Source organism: Pinus tabuliformis, chromosome 5_1 (assembly GCF_031772625.1).
Source record: "Pinus tabuliformis cultivar Carrire ecotype Pingquan chromosome 5_1, CPIR1, whole genome shotgun sequence".
Lineage (NCBI taxonomy): Eukaryota > Viridiplantae > Streptophyta > Pinopsida > Pinales > Pinaceae > Pinus > Pinus tabuliformis.
Window position 1 is genome coordinate 697,495,349 of NC_142305.1, and position 24,774 is coordinate 697,520,122.

The window sequence follows — 24,774 nt, forward strand, 5'->3', positions numbered from 1 at the left end:
GTACAGATCTGCAAATTCAAGCTTAAAACTCCGCAGCTATATCAGACATCGAAGCATACCCAAATCATAAACATGTGTCAGTAGATCTAGTCTGTCCACAGTCAAACCATATGAAGATAATTATTCCAAGCCTTGAGATCTCGTTCCATCATCCTCCACATGAGTGAAACCTTGGTTCAGATCACCAACCCATAACCAGCATTTGGATCTCACACTACCTCAGATCTTCATCACTCACACACACTCACTCATCCCCCTGGCCTAATGATCTTTCTCCTTATATAGGTTTAGGCCTTTCATAATACCACGGTCCAAAACCATAGTAAAACAATACCATCAACTCAATACTAGGGATCAACACATCTGTCGAGACTCCATGGTCCAAAACCATAGGCACAAATTCCAAGGACTAACTACCACGGACCAAAAGTAAGCTTTCCGACATGTACGCTCTTTTTCGTTCATGAAACTACGTGTATACCCTACTTGGTATATAGCGAACCTGCGTACACACGACTTGGTATATAGTGAACCAGCGTGTATACGCGACTTGGGCTTAATGAACCTGCGTGTATGAACTTTCTTGGCCCGCTGTACTAAGATCTGTCCTCTGATTAAGTTGCCATCACCTGTACCAACCTCTGAGTGAGTTGCCATCAAGGACAACACTTGAATCATACTGCCAACAATATTGAGATGAAATTTACCAGTCAATAATGTGTAGTTTTTAAAATGAATCAATGATGGAGTAGCACATTGAAAACTTTTCAAATCTTGTAAGAAAAATCTAGTAAGAATATAGTTATGGTAAAATAGTTTTACTACTGACAAAAATTCAAGATAAGAATGGTTTTTCCTATAAAAAAATGTGTCATTACATTTGCTAGATAAGACTAAGAAATGTTTTTTTTTTCCTCAACAATAGAAATCTACCAAAACATAAGACTCTAGCTAGACATTTAGGAGAGAAATAAACCTAGAGCCTATCCATCTTATGGGTAATCCTTGAGAAGTCCATACATGTTGTAATCTTAGAGACCCTTGATTTAAATCTTGTAGATACACTTGCATAAGCTTTTTTATGCTAATGATGTAGGAGAAACTAGGGAGAATACATATGAGGGTGAAAGAAAGAAATAAGACTTAGTAATTATGATGGTGATCATGAAGGAAATCCACATTAGGTCTTATGCCTCAAAATAGCATTTATATTTCTTAGTTGCCACAATGAGATTAGGAACAATGGATACATTGAAAACATATTTCATTAATAGGATGGAAAAACAGTTATCAAGATTGAGTCAAGAAACACATTGGATATTTTGGATGAAAAGCAAGTTAGGCAACTAAGTCTCTACTAAGCACTAGTATAAATTTTCATTAGTATACCTACATATGAGCATATTTAGTGTGAAGGGGAAATTCACACTATTGATTTTATAATTAAAGTTTAACCCTAAGGGACTCATTTCATTAATACAAGTAGCAATTGAGATAGTATTGGGCATTTAATGACTTATATCTCTAGGGACCTACTATGTCAATCATATTCAAAAGTTCATATACTTTGAGAAAGATGATTTGGATTATTGGCATGGGACAATAGTTGAAATTATTTGAGATAGTGAATCATTTCCATCACATGACTAAATTATAAGAAAACGCCACCATGGATATATAGAAAGGATTTGTGCAAAGCCCAAGAAAAGTAGCAAGAACACAATGCAAAAAGTATTGGAAAGATACTAAATATATTTTCCAAAATTTTCATTTTGCAAGGTTTATGGAATGTGTAATTAAGATAGACTTTATCAATGTAGCCATAATAACAATTCTATGATTGAAATGTTGGTTGGCATATATTGAAATACTCTAAAAGCACTCAATTTTGGGTGTTAATATATCAGAATATGAATGTAATACCAAAGGAATATGGTCTTCATTTTTCATCAAGATCATGTATTCATTGCAATGCCCTTCGGGCTAAGTAATGTCCTAACAACTTTCCACATTAATGAACAAAATTTCCTCTTAAGTTTCCACATACATGAAAATAATTTGTGTATTTTTATATCAACCCTCAAAACCATAAAGTTTTTATAAACTAAAGAATCCCAAAGTCAATTTGAGAAGAAATAATTGGAATATTTGTGAGACAACTCAAAAGGTAAAAGCATATGTGAAAAAGAAAAAGGAAGCAATTAATCATTTTTTATAAAATCACAAAGTATCTCAAAAGATTACTTAAATCAGTATGGACCTTTGTTAGGGCTAGATTGTTTTTTGTTGTAGATAATTGAAAATTTATACTTTTTAACATTTTCCATATAACATTCACCCCATAACATCATTAGTAATTATGTGGAGAGAACAAAAACAACAACAATGTAGAGGAACAATAAAGGAACAGTAGAAGAAAAACATGCACAAAAGAGACACCGGGATTTAGGTCAGAGACCAGAAAAAACAGAATACCTAGAGAAGGATAAATAGCGTGTCTATCTGTATACGCTACAAATAAGCACATAACTAATTATTTATTGGAGCTATTTGGAATCCAAGAACCATAACCACTATCAACGTTTGAATTGATTAGGGATCAGAGTACTTTTTTTTATTAATTTCTGAATCAGACGTTAAGGAAGGTCAGAATGGTAGTAAGGTAAGCTAAGAAGGTTTCACTCATTCACTCACATACGTTAGTAGGGGACTCAAGCTGAGATACATAGTACAATAAGAATAAGATACATCACTCACATCAGACCTCCTAGGGCTAACCCAAGTCCGTTCACAACTAAGTTTGTGAACTGAATAATCTAATAATCAAACTAAGTTTGTGCACTGAATAATCTAATAATCAAACAAGTCTAAAAAAACTACTTTCATATATTACTATCTCAAGTAGCATCATCCATATCACTGCAATAAGTATCATCAATATCAGAAATATTTATTATCATGAAACATCATCACTGCCATGTATCATAAAAGCAAGGTCACTCTCATCATATATCTTAATAACGATGTCACTGATATCATGAAACAAGGTTTACTGCCACTTTCAGTCATCAACAAGGGTTATTGCCATCGTTAAGGCCATCGTCATATAAATTACATCCATGTCATATACATCACTGTCATATCAAATCTCATATTTATTACTACCATATGAATCACCGTCTCACGGTCTCACTTTATATAGTTCATTGTCCAAGGTGCAAGCCATAATAAGTATTGCATATCACTACATATCAAAACTCATATTTATTACTACCTTATGAATCACGGTCTCACGGTCTCACTTTATATAGTTCATTGTCCAAGGTGCAAGCCATAATAAGTATTGCATATCACTACAAGTAATATTGCGTACCATTATAATGTGATCCTCGTTGTAAGTATAAGTGTGATCCTTACTTGAGATTGTAATGCGGGACTCACTATATAGTCAAGCGGTAGTTAAGCGATGCCACTGTGTAGTCAAATGACATTGCTAAGTAGTCAAACAATGTTACTGCGGATAATATGAGCCACTGAATAGACGAGCCTGAGGTGTGAGCCATAGAGTAGCGAGCCACAAACACGAACCACATGTACAGAGAAGTGTGAGATCCATGTTACAGAGAATACAAATCAAGCTATAGGATGTGAGCCATAGAGGTCATCTATGGAAATCAAGCCACAAAGAACGAATCATAGAGAAATAACGAACCATAAAATTCGAGCCACAAATCATGTCATAGAGATACAGAATGAACCATAAATACGAGGCACAAAGGTGAATATGCAAATCACTGTAATGTGATCCTCAAAGTTAACAAAACGAACAACTGAGCCATACTGTAAATAAATCGAGCCACTGTAAATAATGTGAACCACTGTAAATAGATTGAGCGTGTATCTTCTGCTAGAAACATGCAGGCAGGTATGCGGAGGTTGTTGTTTCTGTTGAAAAGGATAACCTCTTGTTGCAAAGGAGCGTTGAGTCCCAGGTCGCGAATTAAGCATGGCAAAGAGTAGAAACCACAGGTGAGTAACGTGAGATGCGTGGATGAGGTCTCACAATGCGGAGAGGGACAAGATGCAACGCGGCTCGCGCACTAGCTGTCTGCCCGGAGGATCCGATGCAAGCAAGAGAACACCTGCTCCTTTCACAGGTAACCGTCTTGGAGCTTTTTTTATAGCCATTAGGCATAGATACTCGAGGTGTCGGAAGTTGGAAAGTGGACTTTTTCGTCATTGGCAGCTGGGTATCCTCCCCACATGGTTCACTTTTCTTTGCCTATAGAGTTTTACGAAATGCCTACAGGTGATTTGGTGCATGTTAGGCCTCTACGTGGTTTGGCCATCCTTTTCCACTATCCTACTGCTTCTTTCTGCATGTTTTTGCCTTAGTCAGAATCACGGCTCTGTTTATGGCATGAGTCAGGTTTCTCTATTATGTGATAGCCTGAGCTGTTTCCGGTTCTTCTTTAAAATAAGCATATATACATAATATATTTATCTCAGCGATTCTCACATATGCCGGGGTCAAAACTTATAGATTGGTGGGGGGCGATTGTCAATTTTCTTAAGAGATTCTTCATTGTTTCCAAGCCTTGTTCAGACTTTCGTCTCAGATTAGGCCCATGTTGGTGTGTATATGCGTTTTACTGTTGTTGCATTGTATGCCCGTTCTCTCCCTCCTGAGTCTGGGATAGCCTGGAGCTTTCTGCTCTTTTTCTGGTGTCGGGGAATTCGAATTTTCCGGCGACGGGGACAGGCTGTCGTGTGGATTAGGTGGCTTCATTACTATTTTCCATTTCTGTGTTTAATGCCCGTGGCCTTCCATCTTGTCCACTCTCGTTTCGAGGGCGCGGTTCATTCCCTCTTTACATCCATCATGTGATCCCTTCCATTGTTGTACATCCATCTTTGACTATTCTGGGATTATCCCCTATTATATTAATCTGCCTTAAAGCTCTTTCTAGGATGGCAGATCTCTGGGGATCTTGAGCTGGTCCTTGTTATTTTATCCCGTCCTTGCACATGGATTTCCCCTCTGACAACTCAGTGGCCTCGGCCTTAGTGAAAGGCAAGGGCTAACCAGGCATATATTGTGTATTAAATGCTGGCCCATCTATGTATGTCAAACAAGTCATGGAGGGCGCATACATATCCATGGAACGGGCCTCTTGGGTTTCAGGTGACGAACGCAGCCTTGCCGTCCGTCCAGCTACACTTCGTGCCTCATAATAAGCCGATATGAGACTGATAAGAAATGGTACGTCATGGTACGTCATGGTACATCTACACTTGATTGATACAACTACCACATTCCTTACACTTGATTGATACAACTACCACATTCCTCCCGCGTGTAATTTTAAAATTTGGGCATTCCTCCTCCCGCCTGTAATTTTTTGAATTTTTAAAAATTTCAAGAACTTGCTCTGGGCTTCTTCCTCCCGCGTCGAACTTTTGAATTTTTTTAAATTTGTGAATTCTTTGGCCCCCGGGTAGCATAGTTATCTCAGTGGTTAGGAGGGAGATCTCACGAGATAGAGATGGTCTTTCTATTCAACAGGTATGAGAACTTTTCATTTATGCAATTCCTCCATATTTTCATAAAACGGTGGTGCTAGTAATTCGCTCTGGATGTTATTAACGCCCCACGTAGTAATATAGGCTCTTTATGAATATGCAACTAATATCTGAATCAAGAGATTTATCCCACAGGGAGTATGGTATTTCATATTGGATATTTCAGGCTCAAAACGAATAGCTGCGTCATGGTTTGCTTCCTCTTCCGTCGAAGGATGAAATTTGTTGGGAGAGTCGTTTCATTAAAGAAGAAAATTTTCTTATCAATATCGCATTATTAGATTTCAAACTCTTTTTTCGTGATGATTTCATAAGAATACATACTTCATTGATTTGCTGTATTTGTTTCTTGCGAGGCGCAACGATTTAAGCGGTAGCACTTAAATAGTTAAAGAGTTGAAGATTTTCTGGATTGGTTGTGAGACTGAGGCGTTGGGAGTATATCATTCGTATGGACCGATGCGCTGTGATTCCAATATGTGTTGCAAGGTTTAGTTTTCTTAAACTGATACACGTTTATGTGTTGTGAAGGTGCTCAAGAAGAGACGATTGGGAAGGAGTTGATCTGCTCATGTTGGGTTGGTGTTTAGACTGATACATGAATGTGTTTGGAGCCAGGACCAACTTTTTTGGATGATCCAAGGAGCCAAAACGTCCGTTTAATAGGAAATTTTCTGCTTATCAAATTTGAAACTTTTTAGAGAGCCCAATCGGCTTTTATATTTTGAAGTGCTAGATTTTGTAATTTCGTAACAATGTTGGGTAATGGTTCTGTGCTATATTTCATAACCCAATGGTTCTGTGCTATATTTCATAATATAAATAAATCTCACTATATTTTATGAGATTTTCATTTTGATCCGGGTAAAGTTGTTTTAATGGAATAAATTTTTGGTTATTTATTTGGTTATTAATTTTATTTTTTTTCCATTTTAATTTGTAATTAATATTTGTGACAAGTGATTTTAGCTTTTTTCAAATTATATTATCAAACATGTGTTTAGATATAAATTTAAAATACATGAAAATATGTTTTCCATCATCATCCTATGGGGGGAATTAGTTACGAATGTGGGTAGTTGTAGTAAAATATATTTACACAGGAAAATATGTTTTCCATCTCAATCTTTGTCCAGAATAAGTAAGGAAAGTGTATAGTTATAAATTTAACTTATTTTATTCAAAATAAAATTTTAAAATATAATTACAAATAGTGTTATATAAAAACGCTTATAATTTATTGATTTTGTTATTTTAATGTATATAGTTTAAACAATTTAATAATGATTTAATTTAATAATAATTTTGTTATTTTAATGTATATAGTTTAACTGGCTTAATAATCAAGAATATTTATTTTTTAAAATTATACATTAAATATGCATGTTTTTTTAAATTTTAATATTCAAATATTTATATAAAAATAAAAAATTATAATAATTTTGTTACATTAAAAATGAAATAGTGATAATAATAATAATTTATTATTATTTAAATACAATTTGATCTATTTTAAAATAATATAATGATAATAATTTATTATTACTTAAATATGATTTAATCTATTTTAAAATAGTAATAATAATAATAATTTTTTATTATTTAAATATGATTTAGTCTATTTTAATTTGTTATATCATTTTAAGTTATTTTAATTATTTTTCAAATTTTCATAATTTGAAAACTAACGTGGAATAAAAATTATAATATTTATTTAATATATAATTATATATTTTATGAATATTAATACTTTGTTGTATTTAACTCAAATATGTATTATTTATTATTTAAATATTTGAATATGTATTATTTATTATTTAAATATTTGAATTTGTTATTGGTGTGTTTTTGAAAAAAATAATATAATAAATAAATAATATTTTATAAATTAAAAAGTAATAGAATATGATATTAAAATATTTACTGTATTAAGATGAAGATTTCAAATTTAATTTTTTAAAACTAAAATAGTTAAATATTTTTGTATATAAAAATTGAAATAGAAATAATATATTTATATTTAATTTAAAATATTTATCTAATTTTGACTTATCAATTTTAATAATTTTATACCTTAAAATTTGTAATTTATTTAATTAATATATAAAATATTGGGCATTACTTCATAAGTTCTAAAATATAAATGGTAAGAAATTTTTAATTCAAATTATTTTAAAAGGAAAAAGAAAAACAATCCAAAAAGAATTTGATTTTAACATGTTTTCAATATATTATTTATTTATTGGGTAATACTTTTTCATTTAAATATAATGATTATTTTTCCCCTTAAATTCAAGAGGATTTTCAATCTTTATGCATATTTAAGAATTGTCTAAAATTTGAGTATGATTGCTAATATTCACAAAATGAAAATCATGAAAATTAAATTTAAAAGAATAATATAATACTTAGGTATATAACAACTAACAATATTTTGAGGAATTTCAAATATATTTTGGAATTCATAACACAAATTCAACTAGAATTATGGCATTTTGAATAGGATTATTAGAGTTTGGAAAGTTTATTATGGATATCAAGGAAGTTTTGAAAAAAGATATAGCATATTCAAACAAATTAAATTTCCAGGTTAAAGGAAACATCTTATTCTACTGTTTTTAGGGAAGCAAATCATTTCCTTATTTAGAGCATGGCTATGACTTTGTATCTACTGTATAATAAAAGGTTAAACCACATGGACAACATTGACTTTCTAAAATAGCTTCAAAGTCTAGCCACAACCACTTTTGAATCAAGTGGGATGGTATAAGGAGGCATTATCTTGGTTAGACCATGGAGGGATAATGGAAGAGATCATCTTGCACACTAAAAGATAATATTAGAAATTATGGTGCCATAAGGAGTTAGAGATATATACATTCTTAAAATAAGAACAAATTTTCATGAGCTTAATTCTCAAAACCTTTGAGTAAATCCAATTTTGAAAATATTTGTCATGCTTTCAACCTTTTTAACTTTTTAATTATGCAAAACTAAGTTGATGTTGAAATTTTTTTCTTGATGTATTTAAAGCATAGATAAAAACTTGTAAATAATTTCAAGTAATATTTTACTTACATTAAATCTAAAGTTCAAAACAATTGTTGCACTTTCAATTTCTTGACCTTTTTATTCAACAACACTATGACTATCTTGAAACACTTTTGCTTAAAGTTTTTGAAGTATAGAAACAAACTTCTAAAGAATTTCAAGTAAAAATTTATCTTCTTAAAGTTCCATAAAACATTTTTGGTCTCAATGCATATTAATCATACTTGCCATCATATATATTAGATTCATCTTAACTTGGATCTTTCAAAGAGTGTGAAGAATATAACTTTTTAATCTAGAATCATTTAATTTTATGTTGCTTATTAAGAAATTTGACTAGTCTTTGTACTAGATAGATCAAGGTCTTGGTTAAATAGATTTAGGGTAATCTTTAATTATATTAAATGTTGTTACATATATTTTTAAAATAACGGGAAATCCTATCAGAATGCAGTTGTCAAACCAACAATGGGGACAACCATCACTGGCTACTATCCACAAATGCAAGTTGACTCATTATTGTTGTTCAAGGAAAACCATGCCACCTGTATTAGCCTATTGGTGGTCCGTAAGGTGGCATGGTTTCACTCCTTTCAGATGCCTCTCGGTCTTGGGCATATGTGTTTTCTTTTTCTTTTTTCCTTTCGGTTTCAAGAGTTATTTGAAACTTGTGGTCGTTGGGCACCATGTGGCTTTTTTTATAGTTAAGGGTGTCGGGATGTAAGGTTTATGTGGCAGGGTTCTCCATGTCTAAATTACTTTGGAATTCTTCTTGTTTTGATGGTTTTTGTTATGAGTGTTGGTGATGATGTTGTGGGATGGTGTTTTAAGTCTGGGGGAGACTATTTTTTGTGTTGTTTTTTGTTTCTTTATAGGTAGAGGAAGATTTAGTAGCTTCCACAGGTGCACTCCCTCTATTGCTACCATGCTTCCCACGCAGCTTATGCATTGTCTCCGGGGGGAGGTAGTAGTCTGCAGGGATATCAGAGGGTGAGGCTCTTCGCTCAATATTTTTCTACTACATATATGTAGTGCCACCAGAAGCAAGAAGAGAAATACGTAAGTTGGACATTGAAACTAGGTTGGAGAGGAAATCCTATTTTGATTCTGAAATCATGGACGAAGTGTCTACTTAGATTTCATACCCTAAACAGACTAGGGGAAGACAACAGTATTTGAACTCAGTGGCTTTACAAATGCATATGAAAACTCTGCTGGGGCACAATGTCTTCACCACCTTGGAAGAAATTAAGAGAATGTTGAGGAACAAATGGTTCACCATGGATAAATTGGATGCAACGCTCGCCCATGTGGATGGACACTTCTATAATGAATCTGATAATGATGAACCTCCAAGATCAAGTGTTAGAGCTCTAGCTACTATCTCATCTTTAGATTCTGGTGACTCGTTCTGTCTGTCATTTCTTTTAGTTTTTTTGTTATGTATATCTAGTTTTTTTTTTGGATAGCCAAATAATATATCTTTTAGTATTCTCTATTTTTATTTGGATTTAGTTATAATTTTGAGTTTTGGGGCCATGGATTATGTTAGGAAATAATTTTGTTGGTATCTGGAATCCATGTGTTATAGTTGCTACAACAACGTAATTATGATTTTTTTATAATACAAAGTATTAGCTTACAAAAAAAAAATCTATATGGATCTACTCAAAAGTATATACAATGGGCACCCATTGGATACATAATTTAACTATACATCCAAATAGTTCCAACACTTGAAATTTAAGTAAATGTATAAGAAAATAAGACAAAAATACCACACACAAAAAATTATTTGTCTTCCTTTAAAAACACATAACTCTTATTTTATAATATTTACTATTACTTTATTATATTCTTTAGGAAGTCCATTTTATACCTCAAAGTTAATATAATAGGCAGCTCAATATGGAAGATACCTCGATAGAGATCAATGGATATTTGGATACTACATCGATGGGGATGTCGATGAAACACTGGACTAAGTTGGATCAGAGGGTGAAGAGCACAATGTAGTTATGTCTCCCAAATTAAGTATCACTAATTTTTTCAGGAGAAGATACAATGAAAGAATTGTGGAATAAGTTAGGGGCTTTGCATTAGTTTGTGTTCCTATTGAATAAATTTTTCTCAGAAAATACATTTTATTCCGTGAGAATGAAGGATGAAGATTTAATGATAGACCATTTGAACATCTTCAATATTGTAATAAGACAACTATTATCTATTGATATTAATATTTTAAATAAAAATAAGTGTATAGATTTGTTGTGTTCTTTGCTAGACTAGTTGGATATTTTAGTTGTTGTCATAGGTAGTAATGCAAATATTTTAAACTTTGATGAAATAGTCTCATCCTTCATATTTGAAAAGGTGAAATGGAAAAACATAGAAAGTCAGAATGCACATGCCTTATATAGAAGAGGACACTCCAAGGATATGAATAAAAATAATTCCTTATGTAGGAGATCGAAATCTAGAGGAAGACCTATATCTATTGGAAAATTTGTAGATGTGGGTTGGAGATGTGGAAAAGAGGGCATTACAAGAAACATTATAGATCAAAATTTGTTTAGAAAGGGAAGGGCATTGATGATACTCCTATAAAAGTAAAAACCTCTTTAGATCAAGTAGAGGATGTGTACTTGGATTCTTAAACCACGCATGTAAATCATAAGACATGGCTAGTCAACTTAGGTGCATCTTTCCATGTGACTATTCATAGGGAGTGATTTTGGGGCAATAAAAAGTATGATGGCAGTGATGTTTTCCTAGGATATTACTCAACAACCAAAATCATAAGGCGAAGAAAAGTCAAGTTGAATCTCATGTATGGAAGGATTAGAACACTCCTTAGTATTTTTCACAACCCATAATTAATCAAGAATTTGATTTATGTAAGAAAGATGAATGATGTAGGTGTAAAAATGGGGTTTGAAAAGGAAACCTATAGGATGGTTCGAGGAAAAATGTTGTGGGTGAGGAAAGTTTAGATTGGAACTCTATATGAGATGCTAGGAAACGTTATTAGTGATTGGTGCAATAGTTTCATTGATCCTGACAATGAGTTTGTAGAAGGAAAAACTAGGAAATATCATAGAGAAAGGCCCTTGAGTACTCAATGGTAAAGGTATGGTTAAAGATATGCCTAAATGCTCTCTGCATTTTTATTTATGTTAACAACACTATATAGGATGTTGAATCATGTAAGATTATAATGTGGTGCTATGAGGGAAAAATAATATTATATTTGGTATAAAATGACATGTTTGGACCTATTTCAGTTCCATCATTGAGTAAATCTATATATTATATCTCACTTATAGATGATTTTTTTAGAAATACAGGGATTCATTTCATTAGGAAGAAATATAAACTATTTGACAAATTTAAAGAGTTTGAGGCTTTTGTGTATAATCAGGCAAAGAAGATAACAAAGTTGTTGAGGAATGATACTTGAAGATTATTTTGAAGGATTAATTTGAGGAATTATATAATAAGTGCAATATACAAAAGAAGAAAGCTACTCCATACGCACCTCAACAAAATGGAGTTGTAGAAAGGATGAATAGGACATTGATCGAAAAAATGAGCATTAGGAGAAGAATTTTGGGTAGAGGCAATGGATATTGCATGTTATCTAGTAAGCTGATCACTCTCACCAACATTGGATGACAAAAATCCATGTGATATATGAATTGGAAAGAAACCAGCCCTTAAACAACACAAGGTATTTGGCTATGATGCTTATGTATACATTCCAAAGAAAAATAGGAATAAGCTTAATAATAAAGGTGAGAAGTGTAGCTCTATTGGATATAAATATGGTTTGAAAGGTTATAACCTTTAGATCCTAAAAACTAATAATGTTGTGTATAGCTGAGATGTTACATTTAACACTAAGATTTTACCATGGAAATCCATAAACAAAAAAGAAAATACTTAAAGATTTTTCGATGTGTTATTTATATACAATGTTACTATGCAATATGTATATCAATAGATTTTAGATTTTTGTGGTGTGTATACTTCGCAACATCCATAAACCCCCAATCTATTAATCCTATGTTAAAATAAAATTGTAGTTCCTTAATTGTAATTGCAAAACAATGGGATGAAACACTATGCATTACAAAAATTCTAAAAGCCAAAACCGTGTGTTGAAAACCATTAAAACCGAATGCAAAAAATTACCCAAAAAAATTATTGGAAGTAGATAGGGAAGGTTATTTTACTCCCTGTGAGTCTCATACTGCATCCAATACATATGAGTTGTGTGTGGGATTATAACTTATAATATTAATATTAAAATCAATACACCTTATCCTACCCACCTCATAAAAATGAGCTTCTCCCCCACTAAGTGCATGACCATGGTTAGGTACTTAATGTAGAAGAACAAAATAAACAAAATGCATGACAAGGGGCTTCTTAAAATCACTTTCGAATAAACATTGATGGCTAACGCGAGGATGGCATCAAGACATCTAGTCTTGGTTTAATCAATGGGGATTGAGGAAACTGTCATCATACAAGATACAAGAGATATTAATAATATTATTACATCTAAATTTAAATAGAATGAAGAGTTACAAAAGGAGAAAAAATTAAAATATACTACAAAGAGGTGGTCAACTATAATCTAAAATATTAAAAGTGTCTTTTAGTACTCACCAACACAAAGAGGAAAATCAACACTAAGAGGAAAATCAACACTAATAAAATATGAAGTAACTCTAATGAGCTACATACAAAATTTTGGAAAACACCATGTGATCGAAGAACCTCTTATCTTTGTGACACTAAGAGTGTTGGAGGTGAAAGACATTTCCTCTTAAAATGCCCTACATACACCCATATTAGAAATCAATTTAAAATATCTATTATGCCACTGACCCTCTCAATATTTAAAATGTTATGGTAATCTAAGTAAGTTTTACCTTTTTTAAAATCAAATGCACCAATTTTAATTTTAATCAACAATAATTATCATTATTATCAATTTAATTATGAAATATATGTGAAAAGTTATGTGTCATAACATTAATTCAAAAATTATATAAATGGAAAATCATATTTGTATTAAAATTTAATGCTAAGAAATTATATTTTATATATACATATATATAACATAAATTATATATTTATCATCATTATCAATTTAATTATGAAAAATATGTGAAGATTTATGTTCCATAACATTAATTCAAAAATTATATAAAGGGAAAATCATATTTGTATTAAAAATTAGTGCTAAAAAAAATTGTATTTCATTTTTTTTAATTTATAATATAAATTATATATTTTGAATGTAGAGAGAAATCAAAATAATAATAATAGTTTCTTCATAAAAAAGTTATATTTTTATTAAATTAAAAGATATTGCATTAAGAGTGGTGAGGCGTTTTATATTTTATTATAGGGTATATGTTGTACCATAATTTTTTATTGAAAATATTTTAAAATTAAATATAAATTAAATAAAAAATAAATAAATCACTACAGATGTAACAACATTATAGCCTGGATCATGCCCTAAATTTTCCTTTTCTTGGCTAAGAGCTTGTCTTCCTTGAATATAAGGAAACCTGTTACAAACCCAAGACCTAGAGGCATTTAGGAGTGAAACCATGCCCCCTTACCATACAAGTGACATGCTTTTCCTTGAATAACAATGATGAGCCAACTTACATTTGTGGATAACAGCCAATAATAGTTGTCCCCAATGTTGGTTTGACAATTGAGTTCTCATAGGTTTTCCCACTATTTTAAAAATGTATGTAACAATATTTAAAATAATTAAAGATTACCCTAAATCTATTTAACTAAGAATCTATTAAATATTGAGGCTAGAGAAATTTCTTAATAAGCAACATAAAATTAAATGATTCTCGATTAAAAATTTATATTCTTCACAATGTTTGATAGATCCAAGTTAAGATGAATCTAATATATATATGATGGAAAGTATGATTAAGACCAAAAATGGTTTATGGAACTTTAAGAAGGTAAATTTTTACTTGAAATTCTTTAGAATTTTGTTTCTATGCTTCAAAAACTTTAAGCAAAAGTGTTTCAAGATCGTTATAGTGTTGGTTGAATTAAAAGGTAAAAAAAATGAAAGTGCGGCAATTAGGTTTAAATTTAATCAAGTAAAATATTACTTGAAATTATTTACAATTTTGTATCTATTCTTGAAATACATCACGAAAATCATTTCAACATCACCTTAGTTTTGCATAATTAAAACCTTAAAAAGGTTAAAAGCATAACAAAAATTTTCAAATTTGGATTTACTCAAAGGTTTTGAGAATTAAGCTCATGAAAATTTGTTTTTAATTTTAACAATGTGAATATCTCTAACTCCTCATGGCACCATAATTTCTAATATTATTTTTAAACGTGCAAATGATCTCTTCCTTTACACCTCCATGGTCTAACCAAGATAATGCCTCCTTATACCATCCCACTTGATTTAAAAGTCGTTGTGGCTAGACTTTGAGGCTATTTTAGAAAGCCTCTTGTTGTCCATGTGGTTTTACCTTTTAATAGTCATGCTCTCAATGAGGAAATTATTTGTTTCCATAAAGAGAGTAGAATAAAATGTTTCCTTTAATTTGGATTTTTTTTTTTTAAATCTACTATATCCTTTTTCAAAACTTCCTCGATATCTATAATAAACTTTCCAAACTCTAATAATCTTATTCCCCATGCCATAATTCTAGTTGAACTTGTGTTATGAATTCCAAAATAGATTTGAAATTCCTCAAAATATTGTTGGTTGTTATATACCTAAATATTATAAATGATCCTTTTTAATTTAATTTTCATGATTTTCATTTTGTGAATATTAACAATCATACTCAAATCTTAGAAAATTCTTAAATGTGTATAAAGATTGAATATTTTCCTCAATTTAAACGGAAAAAATAGTCATTATATTTTAATGAAAAAGTATTATCAAATAAATAAATAAATAAATAATAATTTGAAAATGTATTAAAATCATATTGGTTAATTGTTTTTCCTTTCTCTTTTAAAATAATTTGAATTAAAATTTATATTTCAAAAATTCGATGAAGTAATGCCCAATATTTTATATTTTAAAATTAAATTACAATTTTAAAAGTATAAAATTATTAAAATTGGTATGTAAAAATTTGACAAATATTTTAAATGAAATATAATTATATTATTATTGTTATTGTTAGTTTTTTTTAACTTATATATACAAAATATTTAACTATTTTAAATTAAAAGATTTAAAGTTGAAATCTTCATCTTAATACAATAAATATCTTAATATCATATTCCATTACTTTTTAATTTATATATCATTAATAAAAAATATTTTTTTAATTATATTTTTTAAACACCCCATAACAAACACATATATTTAAAAAATAATAATTAAATAATAGATGTTTGAGTTAAAGATACAACAACATACTAATATTTATAAAATATATTACTATATATTAAATAAATATTATAAAAGTAAACTGATGTAAATAACAATTGTTTTTATTTCACATTAGTTATTAGTTTTTAAATAGTGTGAAATTGAAAAATAATTAAAATAACTCCACATGATATAACAAATTAAAATATACTAAATCATATTTAAATGAAAATAAAATATTATTATTATTATTATTTAATTTTTTTATTTTTAATGTAATAAAAATATTATTATCTTTTAATTTTTATGTACCTATTTAAATCTATAACGTTTTAAATCTATAACGTATATATATATATATATATATATATATATATATATATATATATAATTAAACCGTTTAAATTATATACATTAAGATAACAAAATCAATAAGTTATAAACATTTTTATATATTAATTATATTTTATGATTTTATGTTGAATAATATGTTCAAATTACTACATATATTTAAATTTATAACTTATAAAAATAATTATTTTTTTATTATTAATCTGTTTAAATTATATACATTAAAATAACAAAATCAACCGATTATAAATATTTTTATATATTAATTATATTTTACTATTTTATTTAAAATAACTTCATTGATTCCCGACCAAAAATGATGATGGAAAAAATATTTTCATTTATAAATATATTTTACTATATTTTAAATTTATAACTAAACACATCCTTCACGAATTTTTGGCAGAAGATTTTGATAGAAAAATATTATTAAATAAATATGGAGATAAACTTTAATGATATGGTGTGAAAAAGCCAAAATATCCTGTCACAAATATTAACTTGATATTTAAATGGAAAAAGCGATTAATTCATTAATTCTTTGGAAAAGAGTAAGTAAAAAATCTATAAGGCAGAAAATCCACGTAAGCGGATGCAGTTTAACTGAAGCGAATAAACCATCAAAAATTTCGATTATTTCCATAGAACCATTACCACACGTTATCATGAAATTACAGAATTTGTGTCTAAGACGAAGCAGAGCACTTCAAAATCTAAAGACTATTAAGGCTCATGCTCTCTAAAAAAAATCTCACCAGAAGATTTCTTATTAAACCTGACATTTTGGCTCCTTAGATCATCCAAAAAAATATTTCCTATTAACCCTGACATTTTAGCTCCTTAGATAATCCAAAAAAGATGGCCCTTGTTCAAACACATGCTTGTATCAGTCTAAACACCAACCCAACATGAACATATCAACGCCTTTCCAATTTTCTCTTTTTGAGCACCTGCACAACACATAAACGCGTATCAATTTAAGCAAACTAAACCCTGCAACACATAGTGGAATTTGTAATTCATTAATTCATACAAATGCTATGCTTCCAATACCTCATTCGCACAACTAATCTAGAAAATCTTCAACTCTTTTACTCTTTAAGTGCTACCCACTTAAATCGCTGCGCCTCGCGAGCAACAAATAGACCAAATCAATGAAGTACGCTTTATTATGAAATCATCGTGAAAAAAGAGTTTGAAATATAATAATGCAATATTGATAAGAAGATTTCCTACTTTAATGAAACGATTCTCTGAACAAATTTTGTTTTACGAATTTCATCCTTCGACAGAAGAGAAAGCAAACCAGAACGCAACTATTCATTTCGAGCCTGAAATATCATACTCCCTGCAGGATAAATCTCCTGATTCAGATATTAGTTGCCCAAGCATATTCATAAAGAGTCTATATTACGGTGGGGGCGTTAAATACCATCCAGAGCGAGTTACTAGCACCATCGTTTTATGTAAATAGGGAGGAATTGTATAAATTAAGAGTTCTCAAACCTGTTGAATAGAAGGACCATCTCCATCTTTTGAGATCTCCTGGCCACTAAGATAACTATGCTAACAGGGATGCCAAAGAAAACGCAGAGCAGGTTCACCAAATTTTTAAAAAATAAAAGATTAGACGTGGGAGGAAGAAGCCCAGAGCAAGTTCTTGAAATTTTTAAAAATTCAAAAAATTACAGGCGGGAGGAGGAATGCCCAAATTTTAAAATTACACGCGGGAGGAATGCGGTAGTTGTATCAATCAAGTGTAGATGTACCATGACGTACCATTTCTTTTCAGTCTCATATCGGCTTATTATGAGGCACGAAGTGTAGCTGGACGGACGGCAAGGGTCCCGCGTTCGTCACCGGAAACGCAAGGTGGCCGCCGGAGTCCCGTTCCATGGATATGTATGCGCCCCCATGACTTGCTTGACATACATAGATGGGCCAGCATTTAATACACAATATATGGCTGGTTAGCCCTTGCCTTAGTGAAGGCCGTCGAAGAAGCTGAAAAGGCCCACGTCAGTCGGAATGCAAACGCTGATTGGGTTGCCACGTTGTCCGAGGACTTATTTCCGCCCACTCAGAAGGATCAGTCATCTTTTGGTGAGGGTCCGAGTCACCCCCGAATCGAAAGCAGTTCCAGCCGGTTAAAACATCTCCGCCGCCTGAAGCTCTCAATCTGGACGGCCCCCTACTATTTGACAGGATATCGAGTTTGCAGAAGCGGGCCCTTGTGGGTCGTTGGCACTTTCCGACTATGGAGGAGTCACAGTTCCGAAGCTGGATTGCTACCAGATGGTCTTCCCTTCTTGGATATGCCCGTCAAACTCATGAACAATTGGTTCAGCTTTCACTTCCTCCGCGATCCTGATTTAGAAATTATCTTCTCTAGACCCTGGGTCCGGGATCAAAGCTTCTTGGCTCTGCACCGATGGTATATTGGATTCGACCCTCTCAGATCCACTCCACAGAATAGTTACATATGGCTCAAGCTGCCGGGATTGCCTGTTGAACTATGGAATAAGGAGTCTATGGAGAAAATTGGTAATGCTGTCGGGAAATTCATTTATGTTGACCCCTGTTGTATTGGCACAAAGGATAAGCGCGTCGCGTGGGTTCTTATTAAGAAAGGATTCAGGGGAGGGTTCCCTGAATCTATTGAATTGAAATGGAATATGTCGAATGTCCACCAGCGCTTAGACTTTTGGGGAGTACCCTTTCGGTGCTCGGCGTGCCATAAGACTGGCCACCTCCTTCCTCAATGCCCCCGCAGACATTCTATTCGACATAGAAGCAGATCTAACACGGAGAAATTTGTTGGTGTATCTTCTGCATGTGATCATTTGGAACAGAAGCTCTATATTAACCCTTTCAGGGGTTTCAATCCTTATCCTCGTCGCTCTTGCAGTAATCATATATCCTCCGGCCGATCCTCTGGCCTCCACCGCTCTCGTTCACTTTCTGCTGGCCCCCATGGGCGGGATAAATCACGTGAGGTTTGCAGCCCTTGATCTGCCCTCTCTCCTGAGCTCTCTCATCGGCCCTCCACCGTCCTGCCTCCTTCGCCGCCGGGTTTCCCCTTGCCTCCATATCCGCCAGAACCCTCCCCTGATGTTACCATTCCCCCTCCCCCCGCCGACCGATAAACTGTCGGGGGTCGGCCAAACCAAATCCATCCTATACATTTCTTCTTCCCCCAGTCCCCTGCCAATATCCCTCCCCCCTACCTTCTATGATCCCCTCTCCTGCGGGGAAGCATAGAGCCGATCCAAAGGGGAAGGCTATATGTGAATCATTCACCCAGTTCAACTCCCCGAGATCAGGTGATACCAATTCCTTTGATTGTGATTTAGATATGTTGCTGCAAAGGGCGTCATTAAACTTGGAACCTCTCACTATTCAAAAACCTGATAAATCCCCTTCCCCTGTTATCAGCCCTAGATCGGCAGGGTTTATTACTGTTCGGCGAAAAGAAAAGTGGGGTAGCAGGATTTTCGCGGAAGGAAGGACAGGAAGGCTACGTCTCCTAGAGGACTAAATTTGGTTGATATTCCCATATCTGAAATTACGGAGGAGGAATTATCCAAAAGAGGGCCCCTTAGAGCATGCAGGCCATCGGAAGGCTGTAATGTATAACATATTATCCATGAACATTCAGGGCTTAGGTGCTGGCTACGGCCCTGAAGGAACTTTTTTGGCTCCACTAAATCTAGAATGCTTCTTATCCAAGAAACGATGCATGACCGAACTCAAACTATCTCATATTATATTTTAGAAGAATGTTTCCTACTTGGCACATGGTAGCTACTGATGCTGCAGGGTTGTCTGGAGGCTTAGCTGTCATTTGGGACCCAAAATGGATCAGAGCTGTTGCATTTCAGTGTTTTGCTGGAATTCTAATTCTAGCATATTTTCGTGGTTGTCACGAACCGGTGCATATTTTAAACATTTACGCCCCATATAGACAACGTATTTTAAACATTTACGCCCCATATAGACAGCGGTATACTTTTTGGGAAAAGTTTTTTTCATCTGAGCTCATAGATATCGACTCCTTACTGATGGGAGGTGATTTTAACAGCAATTTGTGTAATGATGAAACCTGGGGCAATGGCAGGAAATTTGACTCGATAGGGGGCATGATCCGAAATGCAATTATTCAAAATAACTTCATAGATATTCAGCCAGAATGCCAGGGTCCTACATGGGATAACGGGCGGTCAAATGAAGCATTTTTGGCAAAAAGATTGGATAGATATATCATTCACGGGAAGTTGATCGACAGGTTCGGTCTGCCAATGATGAAAATTGTCCCTGCGCATATATCGGATCACCAGCCAATATATATACAATGGAATGATAATGGATGTAGATTTGGTTTTCCATATAAATTCAATCGTACATGGCTTTTGGATGAACATTTCAACCAGTTCATTAAGGAGTCGTGGCAGCAGTACTCAGGACCGCCACAACATCAGTCTATGGACTTCATTAAGCGTATGGCACTTCTTTGTGGCAAAGTAAAAAAAATGGTAGCGAGACAAAGTGGAATCAAATAGAAAGGAGCTGAAAGATATTGACAAGGAATTGCATATCTTATCCACTTGCTTTAAAAGTAATTCCTTATCCTCAAATACCTGGAAACGTATATGGGAACTTGGGAAAAAAAGCAAAAGATATTAGCAGAGGAGGAATCCACTTGGCGTCTTAAGACCCGCACCATATGGCTCAAAGAAAGCGACAAAAATACAAAGTATTTTCACAGATTTGCAAACAGAAGGAGGTAGGCTAATATGATTTGGCAAATTCAGAATGATGCTGGCAAAACCTTTTATTCTCAAGAAGATATAACTGGCGACGCTGTGAATTACTTCAAAAAGGCATATAGCAGAGAAATCGGAAGTTGCATTGAAGATATCCTTTGGGGCATTGATCTATATCCCCGCATGTTCGATGAGACCCAAAATGTTGCCCTATTCCAAGAAGTCTCTGAAGATGAAATTTTGGCCACGATGAAATCATTCCAAAAAGACAAATGTCCAGGTCCGGACGGGTGGTCCATAGAATTTTTTGTCCACTTTTTTGATCTGTTCAAGGATGACATTCTACACTTGGTTGAGGAATCAAGATTAAAGGGCTTCATTAGTCATCGTATTACCTCCACATACATTGCTTTGATTCCGAAAAAGTCTCTATCTGCAACATTTTCAGATTATCGACCAATTTCATTATGCAATGTTTTATATAAGACAATCTCCAAAATCATTGCTATTCGCATTAGGAGTATGTTATCAATGCATTTAACCCGAGAGCAGCACGGTTTCCTCAAGGATAGGAATATTATGGATGCGGTTGCCATCACTCAAGAATCAATACATTCTATTCACACTAGGAGATTGGAGGCTGCTGTTTTGAAGATAGATTTAAAAAAGGCGTACGATAGCGTGGATTGGGGATTCCTGCGTTGTCTACTTGCCAAGATTGGACTGAACTCAAGGTGCTCAAGATGGATAATGGCATGTGTGGAGGAGGTTAACTATGCTGTTATAATCAACGGTTTACCCTCTCCTTTTTTCAAAGCTGCCAGGGGGTTTAGGGAAGGATGTTCCTTGCCCCCACTTTTACTCATATTAGTGATGGACTCTCTCAGCCTCCATATCAAGAAGGCGATTCAAAATGAACAATGTCGCCCACTTCCTATTTGCAGAGGTATAAACTCATCCCATAGTTTTTTTGTCGATGACATTCTTTTAACTGCTATGTTATGCAGGGAAACATGGATTTGTCTTCATGAAATTTTGCGAAGATTTCAAAATGCAATCGGCTTGTCTGTTAATGAAGGGAAATCTGCATTCTATGTGGAGGATACAAACGGAAATCTGATCCGATTTCTATCTCAGCGCTTTAACATACAAGCTATTCCTCTCCGGAACGGACTTAAATACTTGGGCTTTAAATTGAAAACTTCAGGTTACAGGGTGGCAGATTGGTCATGGATTACAGATAGATTCTACAAGAAGATTGCTGCATGGGAAAACCTGTGCTTATCCAAAGGTGGTAGGATGACCCTGACACAAGCTGTTTTGGTACAAACGATGGTTTATTGGGCACACTTGTTCTTCATTCCCACTTCTATAATTAAGAACTTGAATAGGATGATTGCCAATTTTATCTGGGGCTGTGATAAGGAACATTATAAATTTCATTTAACCAAGCTATCTGCAATAACGCGGCCTAAACAACTGGGGGGATGGGGCATTTTAGATTTGGCACAATTCAGAAAAGCTCTTTTATGCAAATCAATGTGGAAGGCTGTCATGGGCGACTCATTATGGAGCTTGACTATCCGTGCAAAATATATGCAAAACAGGGATATGACATACTGGATTAGGGTGGATCACATTGGGTCCCCATTTGGATCGGCTATATGGAGAGGGTTCAAGAAGCTGGAACCATATTTAAGGAAGAACATCATTTGGAAATTTCAGACAGGATCTCAGATCCTGATTGGAAGGGACGCGTTTGCTGGTGGTGCCGGAAAAATCCATGTTTCACCTTGTTTGCTAAGTGCGCTCCATATCAGGGGGATTTTCTATTGGGCCAGTACCATTCGGCAATGGGATGGGGCCATCCCCAGTTGGAAATCCTCGCAGGAATTGAAACTCAATGGAGAAATGAAGACACATTGGGACCATGTTATATCCTCTTTGCAGGGTCATGGAATATTTCGATCAGTAGACAAGGACCTGCTCATATGGGGAGGTATGGATGGCTCCACGCAGGCGAAGGTTAAATAGGTTTATTTGCAGCTTCTTAGTTCCCAAATCGAAATAGCTGGAGATGTTTTCCTTCCCTCATTATGGAAAACCGGAGGTCCCGCCAAGATAATTATTTTTGCATGGCTGGTGTTCTATAATAGGAACCTTACGTGGGAAAACTTACAAAAACGAAACTGGCATGGACCGGCCATTTGTCCATTGTGCAGAGGAAGCTCTGAAAATAACTTTCATCTTTTCCTCAACTGTCTACAGGTGCGGCCTATCTGGCAGGAACTTTCGGCCCACTTTGGTTTTCCACTTGTATGTGTCCCATCAATGTCTGAAGCTATTAAAAATTGGAGCAACATGAAGAAAGAATGGAGAGCCATTCCTTTATTGGCTATCTGGAGCATATGGAAATGGAGGAATGGTAAAATTTTCAGCTCAGAGGTGGTATCAAGTTCTTCAGGGATCGACTCTATAATTGCCCTATACAATGCCCTCGGAACAGGCGGGAAGCTCAGCACAAATTATGGAAGGGACTATGAGTCCACTATCGACAGGTATGGGTGTGGAAGAAGGTCCATGCCGATGAACACTTCGACCCCACGTGCATATTTCGACGGTGCTGCACAACAAGGTATCTGTGCCTGTGGCGTTTACATCAAGATGGAAAATGCACAAACTATAGAAATATATTGGAATGCTGGTCCGGGGACAAACAATAGAGCGGAAGCAGTGGCTTTAGCTGGTCTCCTCTCCTTCAGCAAATTTCTGGACATACCGAATCTGCAAATCTATGGAGACTCCAAGGTAATAACTGATCATGTTCTGTCAAAGAATCACATAAAAAACATTCACCTTGCCGGATGGATGGACAGGATAGCAGCATTATGGGACTACAGGAAGGATTATTCTATTTTCCATATTGATAAGAACAAAAACAAAAAGACGGACGCTCTATCTAAAAGGGGTCTAACCTTGCCCCAAGGTTTATGGAGATTGCAGATAAAGGCAAACAACACTATCTACCAGATCCAGGATTTCCAATTTCAGGGCATATAGCAATTACTTATGGTAGAAATTTTGGTTTTGTTAAGTCTTATGCACATATGAAGGCTTCTACAGTACCAGCTCTTTCAATTTCTTTCCTTATTTTGCATCATACACTTGTGGCGAAATGAACAAATGGAGCTCTATTTACACCTGGATATCCTCTCAGCTTCCGGGCATGTTTTTCTGCAAGTTACATTACTTTGTCTGTTTCAAAATGGGACATGTTTTCAAGCTTGTTGCTTTCCTGGCACTAATATTGTCACTGTATATAAAACAAATTTTGTTTATAAATACAATTATATAGTTTTTTCGTGCTGGAAAAGTAAATAGATTGAGCTACTGTAAATTGATTTGAACTAATAGATGTGATGTCAATTAGGGATGTGATGCCACTGTGTATTGCGTGTCACAGACATATTTGCGGCCTCTCTATTCGAGCCATCTACAAATGTAAGTCACTATAATGAATGTCGAGCCAGATGTACGAGCCTCAAATACATATGAAAAATACGATCCTCAGAGTCATACAAAAATACAGAGATATACGAGGCTTTTTAAAGTGAGAGATTTGAA

The 24,774-nt window shown here is 33.8% G+C and overlaps 1 protein-coding gene across 1 annotated transcript; it reads left to right on the forward strand.

The window, feature by feature from the left end:
* Positions 1-20,184: 20,184 nt before the first annotated feature.
* LOC149166857 (uncharacterized) lies at positions 20,185-24,210 on the forward strand. The gene is made up of 5 exons (XM_089430281.1): positions 20,185-20,672; positions 20,760-20,907; positions 21,199-21,884; positions 22,158-23,175; positions 23,419-24,210. Exons 1-5 carry the CDS (start codon positions 20,185-20,187, stop codon positions 24,208-24,210), a joined length of 3,132 nt encoding a protein of 1,043 aa, XP_089286407.1.
* The last annotated feature ends 564 nt before the right edge of the window (positions 24,211-24,774 follow it).

Coding starts and splice junctions, on each gene's coding strand:
- LOC149166857 (XM_089430281.1), top strand. CDS start 20,185: ATGGTAGCTACTGATGCTGCAGGGTTGTCTGGAGGCTTAGCTGTCATT. Junction 20,908..21,198: donor TGGCACTTCTTTGTGGCAAA/GTAAAAAAAATG, acceptor TGGCAAATTCAG/AATGATGCTGGCAAAACCTT. Junction 23,176..23,418: donor ATGGCTCCACGCAGGCGAAG/GTTAAATAGGTT, acceptor AACTGTCTACAG/GTGCGGCCTATCTGGCAGGA.